Source organism: Strigops habroptila, chromosome 18 (genome assembly GCF_004027225.2).
Source record: "Strigops habroptila isolate Jane chromosome 18, bStrHab1.2.pri, whole genome shotgun sequence".
Taxonomy (NCBI): domain Eukaryota; kingdom Metazoa; phylum Chordata; class Aves; order Psittaciformes; family Psittacidae; genus Strigops; species Strigops habroptila.
This window is the reverse complement of record NC_044294.2, coordinates 3,209,550-3,229,098: the sequence shown is the minus strand read 5'-3', so window position 1 is coordinate 3,229,098 and position 19,549 is coordinate 3,209,550. Positions and strand designations below refer to the sequence as shown.

The window sequence follows — 19,549 nt, the reverse complement described above, 5'->3', positions numbered from 1 at the left end:
AGGGTCTGACCCACTTAGTGGGGCCATCTGGTCCCAGCGCAGGCAAAGCGGATTAGCCCCACGGCCGGGATCAGGGCTGGGTGCCGCCACCGCCACGGGTAACATCGCCACGGGTGACACCACCGGCACCACCACGGCCCTGTCTCCTCGTCCTCTGCCTGTAGCTCCATCCATGCGTCCGTCTGTCCGTCCAGCCATCACCTGCCCAGATGTGCGCCTCCCATCCCTTCATCCCTCCATCCTGCGTCCATCCGCACACCCGTTGCTGCCCCCCCCTCATTTTTCACGGTTTTTTTTTTCCCCTGTTTTTAATTTTCCCATTTTTCCTTTTTCTTCCCTCGTTTTTCCCTTTTCCTCCTTCGCACCCCCCCCCCCCGACCCGGTCTCTGCTGCCCCCTACCGTCCGCGCGCTGCCACTGCTCCGCCCCCCCCGCACCCCTTGCCCCGCCCCGCACGTCACGCGCCGCCGCGTGGGTTCCGGGCGCGCGCAGGTGGGGCGGGGCGGGGCTGCGCGCGCGGGGATGGGGGATACGGGGGGGGGGGGGCGGGGGTCGCGCGGCCGGGTTCGGGGCGGGGGGGGTTGGGGGAGGAAGCAGAACCGGGGCAGGGGGCTGCGGGGCTCGGCCCGTGTTGCGTGTTCCCCCCCCGCGCTCCGTGTCCCGGCCCCGCCCCGCGGGTCGTTACCGCCCGGTGCGGTGGGTTCTGACCGCCGCTCGCAGCCGTCCCGCCCCGTGGGGCCGGACACCCGTGTCCCCATGCGGGCAGGAGCCGGCGCTGGGCTATGAACAACGCCACGGCCCCCACGGCCCCGGGCGCGACGGGAGACTCGCTGGTGGGCTATGTCCTGGGACCCTTCGTCCTCGTCACCCTCCTCGGCGCTGTCCTGGCTGCGGTGAGTGGGGTCGGGGCGGGGATGGGGGGGGGGTCCGGGGCAGCCGAAGCGCCGCCGGGGGCCCGCTCACGCCTTTCCCCGCAGGTGATGTACATCCAGAAGAAGCGGAGGTGAGCGGCGGGGTGCGGGCTTGGGGGGGAGCCCGTGCGACCGGGCCCTGCTGAGCCACCGCACCCCCGCCAGGTTCGACCGGCTGCGGCACCGGCTGCTGCCCATGTACAGCTACGACCCGGCTGAGGAGCTGCAGGAGTCCGAGCAGGAGCTGCTGGTGCAGGCGGAGGACGCCCGGGTGGGTTGAGCCGCTCCTGAGATTCGGGGCTGGAGGGGTTGGTTTTGGGGTCGGGGGGGTTGGTTTTGGGGCCGGGTACAGCTGCATGGGGCGTTTTCAAGCCGTGCCCAGCGCTGCTGATCCATCTTTTACGTGAGAAATCAGCGTTAAGCAGCACCGCGGGTGCTTTGGGCCCGGGTGGGGGCCCACGGTGCCGAACTGCCCTGTGGGAGCATCTCTGGGAGCCAGGCGAGGGTTTGGGCATCACCCTTTTGGGAGGGACGGGCTGTGGTGGCTGCTGGTGGCTCCTCCACCCGTCCCGACGCTGTTTGGGGTTGCTTTGCCCCTCTGGGTTGGGGCTGGGGCCATCTCCCCCATGGCACTGTGTGTTGCAGGTGGTGCCTGGCTGGGGGGGGGCTGCGCCCCACCGACCCCTACGTGGGGACTGGAAGGCCTGATCCTGCTGCAGAGCTGGGACCAAATCCTGCCTGCAGGACCCAAGGGAGGAACGTGTCTGCACCGGCACCGCTGCCTTCACCGCCTGCCAGGAAGGGCAGGATGTACCCAGAGCAGTGTGGTGATGCCGGTGGGCGCTGCTGGGAGCGATCCTGGGCCACGAGCACTGATGATAACGGGTGATCTCCCACCTTGGCACCGATTTTTGCTGATTTCTTTTGCTTGAACTGCCCCACCAGCCCCTTAGAACACCCTGAGCGGGGCAGCCGGGGCTGGCACCTGGCGCGGGAGCAGCCGGGTGCGGGGCTTTGCGGGGCGCGGGGGGCACGATGCCTGCGGGGCAGCAGTGCTGGAGCCAATAAAGGTGTTTCTCTGCACTTGGCCAGAGCCTCCTGCATGGGGCAGGGAGGGTTTCAGCAGCACGAGTGCTGCCAGGCCACAGGCCAGCCTGGAGGTGTCTGCATTGTGTCCCCACCACAGCAGTTTGGTAGCAAAAAGGTGCTGAGGGTGGGAGTTCTTGGGTGGGGGGCAGCAGGGTTTTGCCTGTTTCTGTTCCCATTGGCAGCTCCCATCCATCCCTACGGAGGATGACTCCACGGATGGCACCATCAAGGTCCTTTGGAGAAGGTTCTATATGGAGCCGCTGCTCGTGCCTGTGTGCATGGACCAGGGCAGAGGCGTCAAACATCCATAAAATGTTTTATTCAAGTAACTGCAAAGAGGAAACCAAAAGGTCGTTAACAGTGGAACGAAAAGAAAAAGAACAAACCAACCAAACCCCAATTTTCTCCCACGGGGGCCGCCCGGCACCGACCTCCGGTCCCGCTGCAGCCGCTGTGCAGGGAGCGGCGCAGAGAGGGAGCATCCTACAATCCCCATCCCACTGCAGCCGCTGTCCCAGGGAGCAGCAGAGCAACCTCGACTGTAAAATCAGCAATTAATTAAAACAAACAAAAAAAGCCCAAAAAAAGGGGAGGGAAAAACAAACCAAAAATACCCCCCGGCCCCCAGCAACACCCCGAGAAAGGAACCACGGAGCCAGCGATGCCCCGGCAGCCGGCACAGCAGCAGCACGTGTGTGAGTTCAGAGAGTGGAACTTAAATATCCAGAGGTAGTTGTGAATGAAAGGAAAAAAAAACAACCCAAAAAAGTACTAAAAAACAATTCTCTATTTATACCAGAACCGATGGGGAAAGGGGCTGCCCTGAGCTGGCCCCACTTGGGACCCCCGGGGACGGGCACCGAGCCCCGGCGGCGCTGCGGGAGCTGCTCCCACACACATGGAGCAGTTGCCCAGGACTTGGGGGGGCACAAGGGGAGGTTTGCCTGGGGTAGCAGCAGGCCGGGGCGAAGGTCTAATCCATGTGGGGGTCTCGCCTTCGCTGACCCCCTCATCTCTTCCCTGCAGGGTCCCTGGGGCAAAGCCCAGCGCCCGCTTTGGATGGGTGAGATCACTGCATTGGGGGAGCAGCAAAGGCAGGGGGTCCCAGCCCCAGCTCTCTGCCAGTCACCCCCTTTGCTGGTGGGGCTGCCCCATAACCCAGCACTGGGGAGAGGGGGGAACTGGGGCGGGTGCCCCCCCCGGGCAGGGGGCTGTGGGGGCCACCCGGGTTGGGCCATTTTCCAGTGCTGCCGTTGTCTGAGGGTGAGGAGGGAGTGGAGGAGGGAGGAGGACAAAGCCAGGGCCGCGCCGTGGGTTTCTCCCCATCCCTCTCCCTTGGCCGCCGGGGACACAGGACCATCAGGCAATGAGGTAGCGCCGGTTCGGGAGGTTTCACTGCTCCTCCTCGGATGACTCCTGGGAAATGTTCACCTCCTCTTCGTCCTGCTGCTGCGAGGCAAAGGAGCGCGATCAGAGCGGGGCAGGGGGCTGCAGACACCCCCCATCAACCCTGGATGAAGGGCTCACCAGGCACATCACACCCCTTGTGCATCCTCCTGGACTGGAGGACTGACCATTGCGGGTTAAATCCCAGGTAAGAACCCCCGCGGGTGGGCTCAGTGTGAGGAGGGAGCCCCACACCCCGATGTGACACTGCCTTGTCCCCAAGTGCCCCAGGGCAGCCGTGAGCATCCGTGGCCCCACACGTGGTGCTGAGTCAGGGCGAGTGTGAGCGTGAGTCAGCGCCGGCCCCGCTGCCTTCATGGAACAGCGGCACACGGTGTCCCCGGCATGAGACGGGCTTGGTCGCACCCTTGGGGGCCCCAAAACAATCCCTGGTTCTGTGACACCGGGGCAGGAGACCCCAGAATGCAACCCCGGGTCTGCAGCACTGGTTGGTCTCAGCCCTCTTTGCCTTCCACAAGGAATTTAAGTGGGAAAAGGGGCAAAACCTCGCATAAGGCAGAGCAGCATCACGCTGAGGATGCTCCTGGGTGGCTTCTGTGTCTGAATTGTCCATGGGGATGTGGCACAGGGCTGGGGACAATAGGATGTGCACATGGGGAAGGGAGATGAAACCTGCTCTCAACTGTCTGGGTGACACTTGTGGGTGCCTGCTAGCTCCGTGAGGCTGTAAACTGGGGGGGGGGTGGGGAATGAAATTAAGGGAGGAAAGCACAAAATTAGAGGTGACCATAATGCACAAAGGGGTGGCTGGTGCACACGCAAAGGGCCAGGGTGGAGGAGGAGGGGAAAAACCCACTCACCGATTTTTTGGGCCGTCCTCGAGGTTTTCTCCCTGGTGTGACTGCGGCTTTCTGAGCAAATTGGGGGGAAAAAAAGAGACATTTGGGTCAGGCTGGGGCCGGCCCCTCGTCCCCGGGATGCTGCTGGGGGTGGGGGTGTGTGCTGGTCCCCTTCCTCCCACCCATGACTGCCAAATTCATCACCCCAGTGGCATGTCCTGGGCCGCAGCCAAGACCCCCCATGACTCATGGGGTGGGCGCAGGATGTGAGTCGCATGTTTTGCAAACAGGTTCCTCGCTGGTGTCCTCACGCTGACACACACAGTTCCTGCCCCCCCCTCCCCTTCCCTGGGGGCCAGCGCCAACCCCCCCCCCCCCCCATCCCCCAGAGATAGATCTGCCCCAAATTGTTTATAATTGAGCTCAAAACGGAGCTTGGCCGGAGCATCCCCCATCCCCAGCACCTACCCTGCCTTTCGGGGTGGCCTTGTTTTTACTGCCCTTCGGCCGTCCGCGGGGTCTCTTGGGGGTCGGGGCCTCACTGGGCTCCTGCTGGAGGGAGAGCAGAGGGGGGTGTCACTGTAGATGGGGGTCCCTGGGCAGGGATGCGTGCCCGCAGTGGCTCCCAGTGCACCAGGACACCCTGGGATGCTCCAGGCTGGGAGTCCCATTCTCCTCAGCAGAGATGCTCTTGCACGCGGTACTGGGAGCACTGGTTGCACTGGGTCAGGAGCCAGGCACAGGCTGCTGCGTGTCCTTCACCCGGGCTCATACGTGATCCATCCCACCCGGCATTAGCAGCTTGGCTTAGCCCATGGTCCCGGCTGGTTTCTTGGCCCCGGACCCCAGCTTGGTGCCGGTGCTGCTGCCTGGCAAAGGGAACCTGCCAGTCACATTTGCTGCAGGGAAAAGGTGCCCAAACCCCCCCTGCCCCGGGGAGGGGACTGGAGGCAGTGGGGGGGAGTTTGGCGCTGTAAAGGCTCCAGCAGCATCTTATCCCTCTGAGCAGCTTTTGCTAATGGGGCTTTAATTAGCCTGTCTGCAAAGGCAGGTTCAGGCTGGGGTGGAGCAAGGGGAGGCTCCAAGCCCTTCCCTGTGCCAGGAGCTCTGTCTGGGGTGTTACAGAGCTAAGGGGGTGTGAAGCCCCCTGGGAGGGTTCTGAGCAGCAGGAGGAGCTGCCCGAAGGGAGGTGATGGGGGCTCATCACAGGCATCCCCATCCCTGCCCGGGGGATGCTGCCTGGGGTGCAAGTGGGGGAAGTTTCTCACTGCTCTGTAACATGGGGGTACCCGGCTCCGAGGGCATCGCCGTGGGCAGAGCTGCCCGTTGGGGTCCATCCCCACCTCCCGGGGAACCCCATGTACCTGCGGCTTCTTCCTGGGTCGCCCCCGGCCCCTCTTCTCCGACACGTCCTTCTCCCCCTTGGAGGCCAGGGGCTGGCTGGATTTGGCGCTGGATTCGCTCATGGTCCTTCCAGCAGCGGCGAGGAGCAGGAGGCGGAAGAAGGTTGGTCAGTGATGGTTTGGCCACGCTGGCCCATGCTGTTCCCTCCAGCCCTAACCCCGGAGCAGGCGGGTGCTGGGGGCACAGAAGTGACTCGTGGAGCTGCAAGGGATGAGTGGAGCAGCCGGAGCCTCCCGTGGAGTCATGGCCATGCCTTGTCCCTGCCACCCCCAAGGGAAGGATGCTCGGCCCCCCCCAGCCACCTCTGTGGGGATAGGGGTGGCTGCGGGGTACCAGCACAGACAGGAGGTGACAAGGGCCAGGGTTCCCCTCTAATAATGCCTCTCAGAATTATCATTCAGCTGAAATGAGCAGCTTCTACCTTAGTCCATCCCTTCCCAGAAGCTCGCCTGCATCCTGCTCCTCTCCCTGCATGGATTGGGGACCAGCCCGTGGTGGGGAAACCAAAAGCATCACTAAAAGCTATGCCTAGAAGAGACCCCACCTGTATTTTTGAACCCATTCAGCAGTGCCACACCGTGGGGCGCAGACATTTCTGCCCCAGAAACACAGAGCACCTCAGGCAGGCAAAGACCATCCCTCCTGCTGCTGCAAAACTGCCCCGGCTGCGCCCGTGTCCCTCCTGCCAACAGGCCTTTGGTCCCTGCTGCATGTCCCATGGCACGATACCCACTGCATTAGCCAGTGCCCCGGTGCTATGGCAGCACCCCGGGGTCCCCAGCAGGTATTTGGGGAGCAGCAGCTCGGCCCATTCCCACAGAGCCCATTTGCTTTCCGAAAATGGGGAGAGCGGCTCCAGGTGTAATCTGGAGTCTTTGAAATCCCAGACCTGCTGCTGGTGCCAGCCAGTTGGAACAGGGTGGGTGGTGGCACAGCACTGAGGGCGTCTGGGCATCCCCATGGGGGTCCCAGGGCCCCACATGGCTCCAGCAGCCCTGCTCCCCCCACCCTGCCTTGACACCCAGCCCCGCTGCACCCTGACCCTGCTCCTGCCCCCCAGCTGGGTTTAGGAACAAGGGTGCCCCAAACTGGGCTCTTGTCCAAGGGACACTGGGCTTTTCCCTTCCCTGTGAATGTTCCAAAGGGCTGGATGTCCTTCCTTGCTCATAGGGAAATCCCACAGAGGGAAAGGCTCCATCTTCTCCCCTCCACTTTGATGCTTCCCCAGGGGCATAGGGAAAACCTGCTTTTCTAGAGCTGTGGAGCCAGTTCCACACCCAGCTCCCAGCGCAGGAGCCAGGAGGATGGGCTCCAGGCTGGAACGGAGCAGGATTGCTACCACAGCCTTGGTGATCCTGAGCGCAGGGCGCCCACTCTGCTCCTCGTTTGGGTGACTGTGGCCATGCAGGGTGGGGGGGCACCTGCTTGGGGGGGTGATGTGACGATTCCCAGCAGTAACGTCCCCATCTCACTGCCCATAAGCATGGGGCTTGAAGCTGTCTGGGAGAACAACCACAGTGTTGCTCTGGGATGGATGGAGCAACCCCCCTGAGCCACCTCTCCCTGGGGATGCTCTGCGTGCAAAGACGGAGGCACTCTCCCTACTTCTGCCTACAGGGTTAATAACCCTTAGTTTCGAGCAACTGGTTTCAATTTGGGTAGCGTTAGAGCAGCCGGGACAGCGCTACCGGGGAGAGCGGGGCTGCGGGGGGCAGCCGGGGTGCGAAGTTCCACCCCCCAGGGGATGCTGAGCCCCATGGGGATGGCTGGAGCGGGCACAGGCGGTGCCAGGAGCCATGCTCAGACCTTCGAGGCGGTTTACAAACCACGCGTCAGCTCCTGCTCCCCTCTGGAAGTGACTCACGAGTGCAAAACAACAACAACAGAGAGACAGAAACCACGCTGCCGTGTAAACACCCCGAAAGCATTACTCACAGCAGCCCTGAGTCCTTCAAGGGGTCTTTTAGACAGAAAAAGAAGTATGGTTTAGATTTAGGAAAGAAAAACGCCGTTTGACCAGGGGCTGGGACGGGTTTGTCTCTTTTTAAGTCAATCTTTGTCAGAGGAAACACAGCTTCCGAGCTGCGCCGTACCCTATCCCGAAGCTGGAAACAGATGGGCCCAACGCAGCCCCCACTGCTCCGTGCTGGGACAGACACGGCCCCACGCAGCGGCTCCAGCCGGGGATGCTGAGGGGACCCTCCCCGCTGGGTATGGCCCCCGAGCCAGAGCCTGCTGCCACAGTAGTTGGTGCTGGGGAAAGGATGTGCACATCCCGTCCCTCTGCCACCTCCGAGCTCCCCCCAGGGGCTCCAGAGCTGAAATCAGCCCCGGGGGCCAAGGGCTCTGTGCCCTGCTTCAGCAGAGGGGGATGAGGAGGAGGATGGAGCTGGGGGATGCTTCTCTCTCCCACCCCAGCACCTTCCCCGTCAGCACCCGAGGGTGGCCCCAGCTCGGTGAGATGCTCCTCAGCTCGGCAGCACCTGCCTGGCCCTGGGTGCATCCGAACCCCGCGGATGGTGCCGGGCACACCGCGGGAAGCAGTTCCAGCCCCGCTCGTGTGCATCGAGAAGCCGTATGGGAGGGAGGGAGGGACGGAGCAGCAGTGTTGCCATGGAGGAAAGGAAGCAGCTGAGAGAGAAACCTTTCCACGCAGGGAAGAATCAGCCGGAGATGAGGGCAGGGGACTGCCAGGCTCCTTGAGGCCGAGAGGGATAAATCTGTGCAAGGTTTGGAGGTGGAGGGGCTACATCTGCCTCTGGATCGATGGAGTTGGGGGGAGAAAAACTCCTCCCCTCTCCATCCCTGTGGATGGTGAGCTGCCGGACTCTCCTTCCCCAACCCCACTGTGCGCTCCACGACTCGAGCTGGGCCATCCTCAGCGGCCACCTCTTGCACAAGCATGGTTTGGGCTGCAAAAGAGCCAACCTGGCCCCTCGGAGCGATGCTCCTCGCTGCCCCTGGGCCTGCTCCTGCCTCCCCCAGCCCGCCCGCGCTGGCTTACGCTGCTCTGCGCAAATAACCCCATAAATCCCCCGCTCCTGCTCCTGCCACCTACTCTTAGAGTAAACAAACCAGCCCAGGAGAGGCAGGAGACAGGCGGTGGCTTAGATCTTAAAGAAAAAAAAGAAGAAATCTCTTCACGCCCAGGAAATCCAGCCCGATTGCAGCTGGAGAAGGATCCCGGCCGCACCTCCTGGCAGAGGGAGGACGGGAGAGGGAGGAGGGGAAGGAATAGTGGAGCAGAAGTTGAAGAGCCTGTTCGGCAGGGGTGCGAGGGCTGGGAAGGGATGTGCGCGGCTCCTCATTAGACAAACCCTCCATGGGGCTGCTTTGAAGCCCCCCCCGGCCTGCTATTAAGGAAAGTCTTTCTCCCCCCCCCCCCCTTCCTTCCTGGGCATGCATAATAAAAGGAAGTGATAAAAGAAAGGAAGGAGGGAGGTGGGGGAGAAAGAAAAGAGGCAGGAAGGGCACCATCACACGCTTTGTGAAGACCCTGTCCTGCGGGGTATAATAAAGCCCCGGGTGGAGCCAGCCCTCGGTCACATTCCACCGCCCACCCCGCGGAGGGCTGGGTGCGGGGTGCGCAGCCTCAGGGTCCCGCAGCGTGGGCACTGCGCGGGGGGGCGTGGGGGGTGTGTGTATGGTGAGCCCCCAGCACCGCAACTTTGCACCGACCCGCGCGTGTGTGTCCGTGCGTGTGTCCGTGCGTGTCCCCGTGCGCCCGGCTCGGCCCGGCCCCTCGCACCGGCCCCACGCACGGTCCCGATCCCGCACCACGCACCGGTAGCGGCCCCGCGCACCTTGCACGGCCCCGGCCCGCCCCGCACGGCCCCGCGCACGCTGCGAGCCCGGGCGGGGGCCGCGACCGCGCATCACCGGCACCGCGCAAGTGGAGCCAAAGTACCGGCGCGCCGGGGACCCCCGGCCCCCCCCGCCCCGCCAGGTGCATCGCACTATTAATACCGATAATTAATAACAACAATAATAGCGAGAGGCATTGCGGAGCCGGCCCGCGGCACGCACACGCGCGTCCTTGCACATACCTAGCAAACCGGGGGCGATCGTGCACAGCATGCGGAGGGGGGGGAGCAGAGCCCGGCTCCCCCCTCCCAAGCACCCCCCGGCCCTCCCCGCACCCCCCGGAGCAGAAAGGAAAGAGGAAGGCCGGCACTCACAGTCAGCTTGATCTCGGAGCCGGGTGCTTGGGGTGGGTTTTTGGGGGTGGTTTGGTGTTTTTTGGTATTTTTTTTTTTGTCCTGGCGTGTCTGTGTTGTGAAGAGAATTAAACCCCCCCCCTCCCGGCGGCTGCTGCTGCTCGCAAATGCGGATCTGAAAGGAGAAGGCAGAGAGAGAGGCTGCGACTCACACACGCATCCACGGCTCAGCCAGGCCCCCCTCTTATTTATATAAATAATAAAGGGGGGGGGGGGAAATGCTCCAGGAGGAAGGAAGCTGGGTCAAAATCATTTGCAGGAACGAGGAAAAAAAAAGGAAAATAGGGAAAAGGGAGGGGGGGGGCGGGAAGGGGGGAGAAAGAGGGGGGAAAAAAGGAGCGAGCTCCCAGCCTTACTGGAGGGGATCCAGCTGCTAAAAATAGCAAAATCACACTCGAAATTAAATAAGGGCAACCAGGCTAAGGGGAGCTTCCAGCCCTTGCGGAGCGGGGGGAGGAGGAGCCCGGCTGCATCACGGCCGGGGGCGGGCGGCGGCGGGGCCGGGACCGATAGGTCCGTTCAAAGGGCTGCGGCGGGCGGGCGGCGGCTGCTCCCCCGCCCCGAGCCCCGGGGCCGGCGGAGGGTCTCCCGGGGGGATGGAGGCAGCGCCGGTGGCGGATGGAGAATACACCCCCCCAAGCCGGGGATGCTCCAGGGATGCTCCTGGCGGGGCCGTGCTGGGGGCGCGGGTACCCTGATCCGGCTGAACGCCCCTGGCAGAGCGGACAGCGCTGTTTGGGGCTGTCGGGGGCGGGGGGCAAGCGCCCGCCGGGGCTGTGCCACGCACCTGCTCCAGCACCCATGGGCAATGCATGATGCTCTTCCCTTTCGCTGCCTCCCCGCCAGGTTAACCCCCTTCTCACCCCCGCAAAAAGTCTCCGGTCCCCATCTGTAGGCACTGGCGGTGGGTGCTCCATCCCTGGGACCTCCCAGGCCCGGCTGGGTTTTGTTGTGATATTTAGTGTATTTTTGTATTGCAGCACCATGGGAAGCTGGTGTGGAAGTGAGTCCTGCCTGCTCAGCACCAGGGGGTTTCGGGAGCTGGTAAGCAGCCCAGGGGCTCTCCCTGGGGTTTAAGCAGATGGAGAGGTTGGTTTGCAGTGAAAGAGCTTTATTCTGAATTCCTGTGATCTGTTTTGGAAGTGGTTTAGGGCAGTCTGGAATAGGAGTTGAGATCAGCTCTCCAGGGAGGTACCCCAAAACTCAGACCCCACTGTGTCAGGGGCAAGGTTTTCCAAAGCATGCCAGGCACTAGGGATCTCGTGGTGGGTTTTTTGATGGATACAAGGAAATCCAGATCTCTTCTCAGCGTTGAGGCTTTTCCCCAAACTCCTGCAGAAACTCCAATCACAAATTTAATAGAAACTCCAATTTAGGTGCTTTTGACTATCCTGACATGAAGGGTCGAAATCTGGAGTTAGGAGCTGAACTTTAAACTGGCTGAAGCTGGATTTAGGTTTCAGGCAAGTTTTTATTAATAATAATAATAATAATAATAAAAGCACCTTTAAAAATGTGAAACTTGGAAGTATCAATATCTGCATCTGCAAAACTGCTTCAGCCGGGAAGGTTTACGATGTAAAAAGGAACAGATCAACCGAGCCAGGCTCTTGGCACTGGTTTTGCTAATTTTTATTTGGATTTTTCAAATCCCCTGCAAATTCCCCTGACCAAAGCACAATCAAAGCACTGTCCCTTCCTGATGATTAAAAAACAAAAGCAAAGAGGGGGGAAAAAAAACACCCTGTGAGAACCTGACCTGTTTACAAACGCCTGCACAAAGAGCCAGCATCGCCCTGCTTGCACTGCTGCGTGCTGGAGCTGAGCCTGGCTCCAGGTGCCCAGCTCAGGAGAGGTGGTGGGTCTCCTCCACCCGAGGGCCTTGCATCCAGGCAGGGGGTTGTTTGCAGACCCTGAGTATCTTTCATCTTTTTGGCCCAAATCAGTGTTCCCCTGGGTTTGGAGGTGCCAGGGTACCCTCTGTCTGCAGCAGCCCCAGCCCTGTCCATGGCCACACTTGGGCTTCTTCTCTTTGCCGTGGGCCTGGCGAGGAATTTGGTTTCTGTCCCTGGCAGAGGCTCGTTGTTATTAATATCCCTCGTTATTTATTCTGCAGCAGCAGTGAATGGCTGTAACCAGAGAGCTGAGAACAACCTGGGCAGCTCTTTCTTGCTTTGATCCCTGGAACTTTGGGCAATTCCCCACTTGATGAGGCCATACCAGAACCCCCCAAGCCGGGTTCACCTGTGGGGTGACCACTTGGTCGTTAAAGCAAAACAGTGCTGCAGTGGCTCCCCGAAACTAAAGAGTGGTGCTGAGATGCTTCCAGCAGCCGTCAGCAACGCTCCAATGGGAAACCAGCAAGCAACTGTGTGAAAGGAGGGGCAACGGGGAAAATAAATGGGGATTTGGGGAAATGGGATTGATTTGGTGCTCAGGGTGTGTTTGCCAGGCCAGGAGGACCCAGGGGATTTTGGAAGGAGCCTGGCAATGCACAGCAGTGAGGTCTGCACCCGCGGGAAGGGGGCTCAGGGCAGCATTCCCTCTGTTAAATAGGAGGAATCTGTGTGTGTGCAATGCCTGCACAACAAGGTGAGGAGCAGAGCGGTGCAGGGCACTGGGATTCCAGCAGAGCCCAGTGCTGGGCCCAGGGCTTCAGGTCAGGAAGATCATTTTCACTTTTGTTTTTGCAGTTTTCCTGAGTGAAAGCCTGCACCCGGTGCGGGTTCACGGTGAGACCAGAAAGTGAAAAAGTCTGGAAGCAGGGAAACAAGAAGGGATTTGTTTCCCCCCTCCATGGCCACTGAGCCCAAAGCAGGGGATGTCCCCAGTGGGGGTGCTTACAGGACCAGCCATGGCAGGAGGGAGGACGGGGATGGGGCCTTTGTTTCCCCTCCCGGCTTTGTTTCCCGCTGGCCCCATTGATGAAGTCCCATGTGGCCAAACAGCCCCAGACCCACCCTGAAACTGTCCTTTTAACTTGATTAAACAGCTCCTTCCTTCTCCCCCACTGAGTAGATTTAACACTCACCCGAGGAGTGTTTTCCCGTAGCCCTATTCCGGGGGCAAATTCCTAAATCACCTGATAAATTATAGGCTTAATGCTGCTGCTTTCGAGAGCGTGAGCCCTGAGTTTGCAGGAAATGGTGATGTCAGATGGCGGGTGCACATGTGAATTAGTGGGTATCCCTATTTTTCTTTTAGCCAGTGTTTCAGGCCTGGAAGGAGATCTGATGGGGAAATGAGTGCCTTGTGCTTAGGAAAGCTGCACCTTTGCCAGATCCCCAGGAAAAGAAGGTGCTTGAAATCATTCCCTGCTGCTTCAGTTCAGCAAGGCTCTGCAAAACTGCAGGCACTGATCATCTGCCCTTGTGGAGAGGGGCGTGGAGGGCCAGAGGATGGCCCCAGGGAGGAGGACACCTCATCCCGGTCACTGCCACTGAGCCCCGCAAAGCTGCATTTAGGATTTGGGTGCCTAATTCCTGCTAATGTCCCTGGGAAAGGGGAAACTGGATCCTCAAATGCAGCTCTGCATTTGGAGAGCTGGAAAAATCTCAGCCCAGGTTGTTGGGTAACTGCTGTGGGCTAATGAAGAGCGGGGTGTGTTTGTCACCTCCAGAGCCCTCTTGAACAACAGTTAATTAATCCGGCGGCTCTGGGCCTTGCAGGGGCTGGTGTCGTTACCCTCATTGCACAGATGGGGAAATGTGTGGCTCAGAGGTGGGGTGGCTTGTTCAAGAGCACATTTCACCATCGCCAGTGTCTGCTCTGCTGCTTGGATGCACCGTGTCCCTCTTAGATGCCTTTACTCAGCATTGCCGGGATTTTGCTGGCCAGGAAGGTTTCATGCTGTGCCTGGAGTATCCCCCTGCACTGCCCTGGTCCGGGCTGCAGAATGGGGAGTGTTTACTGAGGATCCTCCTTCTGCACAAGCCACAGGCAGGATCCAGCACACTCTGAAGCTGAGTTTTCTCATTTCCAGCATCCTTGGGTTGGTAGAGGCAGGGGAGCATGTATTTGGCTCCTCTATATAGAGGAGACTCTCTCCCTGCAGCCTCTTGGATGCTCCTGGTGTCTCTGGGGAGGGGACACATCTCAGGGGCAGGATGGTGGCAAGGTCTGACCCAGGCCTGGGCTTATCACTTCAGTCGTGTCTGTCTCTTCCAGCACAGGAAATGGCTGAGCTCGACATGGCCGGGATCAATGTTCATGGCACTATAGGACCAAGTGTCACTCCAGTCACTGCAGGGATGAGTGGAGACCCCTCCATGTTTCCACCCATTTCTGCTCTTTCTCTGCAAGATAAGTGGTGGCTGCACAAGCAAGAAAGCTCTGCAGATGGGTCCGAGATGATTAACTGCCTTCATTAATTCTTGCCCAGTGCAATGCAGTGAGCATTGTGTTTGCCACGTTCCATGATTCTTTCTCAAGGCACTGCAGGGCTGGACTCCTCCTCCTGGGAGGACATCTCCAGTGTGGAGCATCCTGAGACCACAGCCCTCGGGAAAGGCTTTCCTGAGGTTTGCCACATCCTGACAAGACAGGCAAGAACAAATGCTCTTCCTCCAAGAAGCAGAAGGACTTGCTCAGCTCTTTGCAGGAGAGGCGGTAGTGAAGCCAGGCACACAAGACCCATCCTTCCTCCCATTACTGCTATCTCGGAGCTTGCGTGCAAATCCCTGCTGAAATATTTATTACCAGCCACAATCAATGATTAGCCCTCAGGAAAAGATGTTTCTGACGGCCTGCTCCTCTGTTTGCTTTCGGAGGGTGGGATGGGGCTAAGGCATGTGGGTTGTTGAGAGCCTGCCCCCCATCTATACCCAGGGGGGGCTGTGTCCTGGGGAGAAGGGCTGCTGGAGGTGGACGTGGGTCTCCTTGGAGCACAGTTGGAGGGGATGGAAGGGAAGATTACGCCTTACGCCTGTCTCAACCCTCCAGCGTTGAGCGGCCCAGCTGACCAAGAGCGTGGGTGCCCTTTGTGCCTGGAAAGAAATGGCCAAATCTTCCTGGACCAAGCCAAACACGTCGGGTGCTGTCTTGTTTTGAAAGCTCTGCCGGGAAGTCACCCCTGGGACAGCTTGGCCGCCTTGGGCGGGAGTCACAAGGCTCATCCTGGTGCTGCCAGGCGCTCACCGCACATTCCCCCCCGCCTGCCCCTCTGGACATGGCATTTTGTGTTTGCAACAGGGAGGCACTGGGAGCCACATCCCCTGACTCCAGGAGCTGCGGATTTAGGGAAGAGCTTGTCCACTTGGCCACAGTGTGAGGCAGCTCCGGCCATGCCATGGGAACCAGAGGTGAAGCCACCCCCATCCCTATTTCACAACGTCCCTGATGGGAGGACAGAGGCTGGGGCAGGCGCAGGCACCCTGAGCGGCGACCAACCTGTCCCTGTCTCATCCTTCCTCTTGTTCACAGTCTCCAAAAAACCTGGCTTCAGTGGTGTTGAGCTGCTGCCCACTTCCATACTGTGGGGCTTGGGCTTCAGACCCCCTTGATTCCAGAGACAGGTTTAATTCCCACCCTCCTTTAGTAAAAAAATGGGATTTGCTTTTAATTTCCTGCCTGCAGGAGCTGGGCTCAGAGGGGCTCACTGCCCTGGCTTGGTGCTGCCCAGGCCTGCAGCATGTCTAACCTCATATATGTAAACATAGACATAAACCTCCCAACACACAGCTCAGGGAGTGCTGGTGCAGGGTGAGCCGGACGAGCCGGTGGGGCTGGAAAGTGGCTCAGGCGGGGACGCTGCTGCCATGCCCAGGCAGCCCCCCCTTGCCTGCACGCCCTGACCTGCCGGTGCCCGTGGGGACGTGTCCCTGCCGGTGCACCCGCTCGGTGTGGCAGGGGCTGCATCACCTCCCTGAGCCCATCACCTGCAATGGTGAGGATGCGCTTAGGGTGCTGCTGCCCAAAGGGAAGGTGTGTATGGGGAGGGTTGCTTTGGCTCAGGCACCCGAAGGTGGAGCATCCCATTAGTTTGGAGGGGCCACTCGGTGTCCCGCAGGAGGGTGCCCCGTGCTCTTGGGCCACCGGCCGTGCCACCTCCCGGGGTGGGCTGCTGGGCTCTGGCTCTGGCAGGGAGCTGGGATGCTCTGGGGCTGCGGCTACACTGCGGTGCACAATGGCCTTTTGTCTGCGGGGCTGCCCCAGGAACATCCCGATATCCCAGTTTCCCAGTAACATGAAACCTCCTCGGGGCTGTCTCCATGAGCACAAAGACTGGGGCTGCTGCGGGGGGGCCGCTGCCGGCATCGCGCACCAAGAGTGCTGGGGCTCAGGTGGGTGGTAGCCAAGCCGGGTCCTGCATCCATGGCTCCTGATAGAAAGGGAGTGGCATAAATCAGGGCACCACCAGGAACGGAGCTGTGTGCCATGCCTGTGTGCCATGCCCATGGATGTGGCCAACCTGTGCTGGGGGATCCAGCACTTTCCTCACCCTGGGGCTCCTCACCTTTAGCTTTAGCCCCACCATTGCTCTCAGGGGCACCCAGGGCACATGCTAGAAAGTGAGTAAATACTTGTGGGTGCTCCCTGGAGCCCCTTTTCCCTCTGCAGCCCCCACCCAGCCTGCCATGGACTGGGGCTAACAAAGAGGGGTAACAAGGCCAGGCAGGAACCTCTGTAAATCATTAACGGGGGATGTGGTGGAGGAGAATGCAAAGAGGCCATTACTTGTGGACTTAGGTCTGGCTCATACAGGAATCTGATTTCTTTTTTAATCAAGGTATTTTATTGCGAGTGGCACATCAAAACCGAACAGGGCAGCAGAGAGGCTGGTTGTGGCCACAGCATCCCGGTGGGGTGGCAGGGGCAGCGTGGAGGGAGGTGTCGCAAGGGGCGGGGGGCACATGGTGCAAGGGGTTTGGGGATGCACTGTAAGGGGCTTGCAGGAAGCTGAGGACCTGTGGTGCAAGAGGATGTGGGAGACACGGTGCAAGGGACAGGGGACATGTTTTTCCTGCCCTTCCCAGTCCAGGACTCTGTCCCCTGGAGGCTCCACAGGCGCCGTGTGGTGGGTAAGGAGCCCCCCAGTTCCCCAGGCAGACGGCAGCTCCGCTGCCCTATGCGCAGAGACCATCCATCCCAAGCTGTTCCCAGTAGGCACCAGTTTTGTGCAGGGCCATGTCCTGAGCTCATCCTCCCACCCAGGGCAGCACCTCACAGGACACTCATCAGCCACATCTCTTGGCACCTCGTGTCGTTTCCATATTTCCCCCTGGAGGGGTGTTCCCGGCAGTGCCCCCCATGCGGGTGTACGGACGCAGGCACCGTGTACTTGTTTGCTCCGGGTTGCGCTTGCTACCGGTAACCCCGAGTTCACTGTGGCAAAGGGGATGTGCCGGAGAGGCTGCTCCTTGTCGGGGCTCCAAGAAAACACTTTTCCCAGCCAAATTCTTTGACACTTTCCCTTTTACTCAGCTCCAGTTGGAAAAGCATCGAGGACCGAGGGACTTCCCTCCGTCGCGGTGACTCAGGTAGTGGTCACGAGTGACTCAGCCGCTGGCGGTGTCCCCAGCTCCGGGGGTGACACAGAGGCAGGGACCGGAGGTGGGGGGGGACATGCCGGAGGTGACGGGGAGGGGGACGGGGACAAGCTGGCTGTGGTGTGACAAAGGGAGCCGGGGCAGCCCTGCTCTCTGCTGCGGATGCCGTGACTCGTGTCCTCCTCCACGGGCCGGGGGGGTTAATAACCGCTTTTGATGGAGCGGGTGACGGCAAGCGCGGCGGCAGCACCGCGGTCCCCTGCTGCCACCTAACGGGGACCGGCCTCCTGCAGCGGGGCGGGCTGGGGGGACGAAGCCCCTTCGCGCGGCCATGCTCCGCCGTGGGGTGCGGAGACCCCCGCGCTGTGTCCTCCCTGCAGCCGGTCGCACACGAATCAAAAGGAGCATCCCTCTGGAGCGGTGGGGTGGGGGGGACCTGTCCTCCGGCAGTGAGGGGAAACTGAGGCATGCGAGGGGCTGGTTGCGCTGTGGGTGGAAAGGGACCGGGGTGTCCTGCTGCTCATCCCTGCTGCTCATCCCAACCCTCCTGCCGGGTCAGCTGCACCCAGCGCGGGGCTGGAGCTGCGGGAGCAGTGGATTGAGCCCAGCTGGGAGCCCGGGAGGTGCGAAGTGCGGCTGGTCCCTGCTCCTCAAAAGCAGAGTGTGCAGGAACCAGCCTTGGCTAGCCTCTGTGCTGCAGCCTGTGCTGCTGGGGTTTGTGCCCTCCTCCTGCCCGCAGGCATGTCCACATGATGAGTCTCAGCATCCTTCTCTGGGGAGCGGGGTGGTTCTGGGGCGGGCTAAGGATGAAGCTGGGCAGATGTCCCTGCATCTTCCAGCTTGCCTGTGGCAGTCCCCATAGGGGCTTGCTTGGTCCCCTGAGGACAGGATGGACAGGGGATGGTGGTGGCCCGGCTGCAGGGCTTAGCTCTCCACAAACTGCTTGCTTTGCCCCGCAGGGACCGCAGCGGCAGCATGTTTATCCCTAGCAGGGGACGCCCAGGCATGTGGCGTGTCCCTCGCCTTGCCGTGTGGCTGTCCTGTCCCTGGGGAGGTGTGACACCCAGCCTGGCCAGAGGATTAGGGCTGGCTATAACGGGCCGGGTGGTCACTGGTCGTTCCCGGCTCCGGTTACACGGCGCCTGGCCCGAGCGCTGCCCGGCGATGCTGCGGGTCAGCTTTCAAATGGCACAGACATGCTGGAAGAGGAGCAGAGCATGGAGGGAAGGGGTGAGGGGCTGGGAGGGGGGTTCCACAGGGCTGGAAGCCACCATAGGGCTGAGCATCCTACTCCTCTGCCCCCAAACCTGCAGTGGGGGGACCGGAGTGTTGTCACCCCTGTGGCCCCTGCCCGGGATGGTGTTCCCACATGGTACCTACTGGCTTCATGGCTTCGTTGCAGTGGGCAGGAGGCTTCTCGTGTGCTCTGGTCCCTTCCATCCATCACGAGAGCAGCTCAGTGGGAGTTTGCAAGGCTGTCACCCGCCTTCCCAGCCGGCTCCGGGGCCTGATTAATTGCTCGCTTAGCAACTGCTGCTCTGTATGTAGGTGCTGGAGCCGGAGAGGCGCGTGTGAGTCTTTCTGTGGAGCATCACGACGGCGCAGGCTGGGGGGCGGCTTGGCGTGACTCGGAGCGGCATTCCCACTCCAGATGAGAGGCTCCAGGGCCCCTGTGCAGGGAGAACACCCCTAAACCAGCCCACCCCCGGGCTAGCACCCCACCATCGGCCCCTAAATAGAAGCATGTATTTAACGGGTGCCTGGAGGGTCCCTGCTCCACAGCATCCTTGGGGAGAGTTCTTGGGGTGCATCGGCTGGAGGGGGGGTTTTCCCTCAAGGTTTAGGGAAGGCTCCTGGGGAAGGTGCTGGGGACGTGACTTGTGTGGCACCATCTGTAATGAGGGTCATGGGAGACGGGTTGTGCTCATGCTGTGCAACACCCTTTGCATGCGGGGCAGGAGGGGACAGTCCTTACCATAGCCATGTAGGGGGGGGGTGTTAGGGCAGTGAATTGCCCCAATACCTTCCTCCCTTTCCCCCCTGGCCTGAAGGGAGCCCAGCACGGCTGGATGCATCCCGCCGCATGGCTGCAGTGAGGACGGCGGCCACAGGAAGGCACTGGTGGATTTTGTTGGAAGTCTGGAGATGTGAGATGCTGAATCGAAATGTGGGACCCGAGCGCTGGTGTGGGCTGGG

The 19,549-nt window shown here is 60.9% G+C and overlaps 2 protein-coding genes across 5 annotated transcripts; one reads left to right on the top strand and one right to left on the bottom strand.

Annotated features, from left to right (window-relative positions):
- Positions 1 to 452: 452 nt before the first annotated feature.
- On the top strand, positions 453 to 1,997 carry SMIM29 (small integral membrane protein 29). The gene is made up of 5 exons (XM_030473025.1): positions 453 to 491; positions 720 to 892; positions 977 to 1,002; positions 1,076 to 1,181; positions 1,556 to 1,997. Exons 2-5 carry the CDS (start codon positions 782 to 784, stop codon positions 1,616 to 1,618), a joined length of 306 nt encoding a protein of 101 aa, XP_030328885.1. The 5' UTR covers positions 453 to 491; positions 720 to 781; the 3' UTR covers positions 1,619 to 1,997.
- A 299-nt stretch (positions 1,998 to 2,296) lies between these two features.
- HMGA1 (high mobility group AT-hook 1) lies at positions 2,297 to 10,352 on the bottom strand. Of its 4 annotated transcripts, none has more exons than XM_030473027.1 (6): positions 10,223 to 10,352; positions 9,828 to 9,981; positions 5,610 to 5,715; positions 4,714 to 4,794; positions 4,267 to 4,317; positions 2,297 to 3,448 (listed from the first exon to the last, which is right to left on the bottom strand). In XM_030473027.1, exons 3-6 carry the CDS (start codon positions 5,709 to 5,711, stop codon positions 3,392 to 3,394), a joined length of 291 nt encoding a protein of 96 aa, XP_030328887.1. In that variant the 5' UTR covers positions 5,712 to 5,715; positions 9,828 to 9,981; positions 10,223 to 10,352; the 3' UTR covers positions 2,297 to 3,391. The 4 variants fall into 4 exon arrangements, with proteins under 4 accessions (XP_030328887.1, XP_030328886.1, XP_030328888.1 ...); XM_030473026.1 differs by having other exon boundaries at positions 4,714 to 4,797; positions 10,223 to 10,335; XM_030473028.1 differs by having other exon boundaries at positions 2,297 to 3,445; positions 4,714 to 4,797; positions 10,223 to 10,323.
- Positions 10,353 to 19,549: the final 9,197 nt, after the last annotated feature.

Excerpts from the sequence above, each read along its gene's own strand:
- SMIM29 (XM_030473025.1), top strand. The coding sequence starts at position 782 with ATGAACAACGCCACGGCCCCCACGGCCCCGGGCGCGACGGGAGACTCG. Across the intron at positions 893-976 it reads TCGGCGCTGTCCTGGCTGCG|GTGATGTACATCCAGAAGAA; the intron begins GTGAGTGGGGTC and ends CTTTCCCCGCAG. Across the intron at positions 1,182-1,555 it reads TGCAGGCGGAGGACGCCCGG|GTGGTGCCTGGCTGGGGGGG; the intron begins GTGGGTTGAGCC and ends TGTGTGTTGCAG.
- HMGA1 (XM_030473026.1), bottom strand. The coding sequence starts at position 5,711 with ATGAGCGAATCCAGCGCCAAATCCAGCCAGCCCCTGGCCTCCAAGGGG. Across the intron at positions 4,318-4,713 it reads AGGCCACCCCGAAAGGCAGG|AAAGCCGCAGTCACACCAGG; the intron begins GTAGGTGCTGGG and ends CAATTTGCTCAG. Across the intron at positions 3,449-4,266 it reads GAGGACGGCCCAAAAAATCG|CAGCAGGACGAAGAGGAGGT; the intron begins GTGAGTGGGTTT and ends TTTGCCTCGCAG.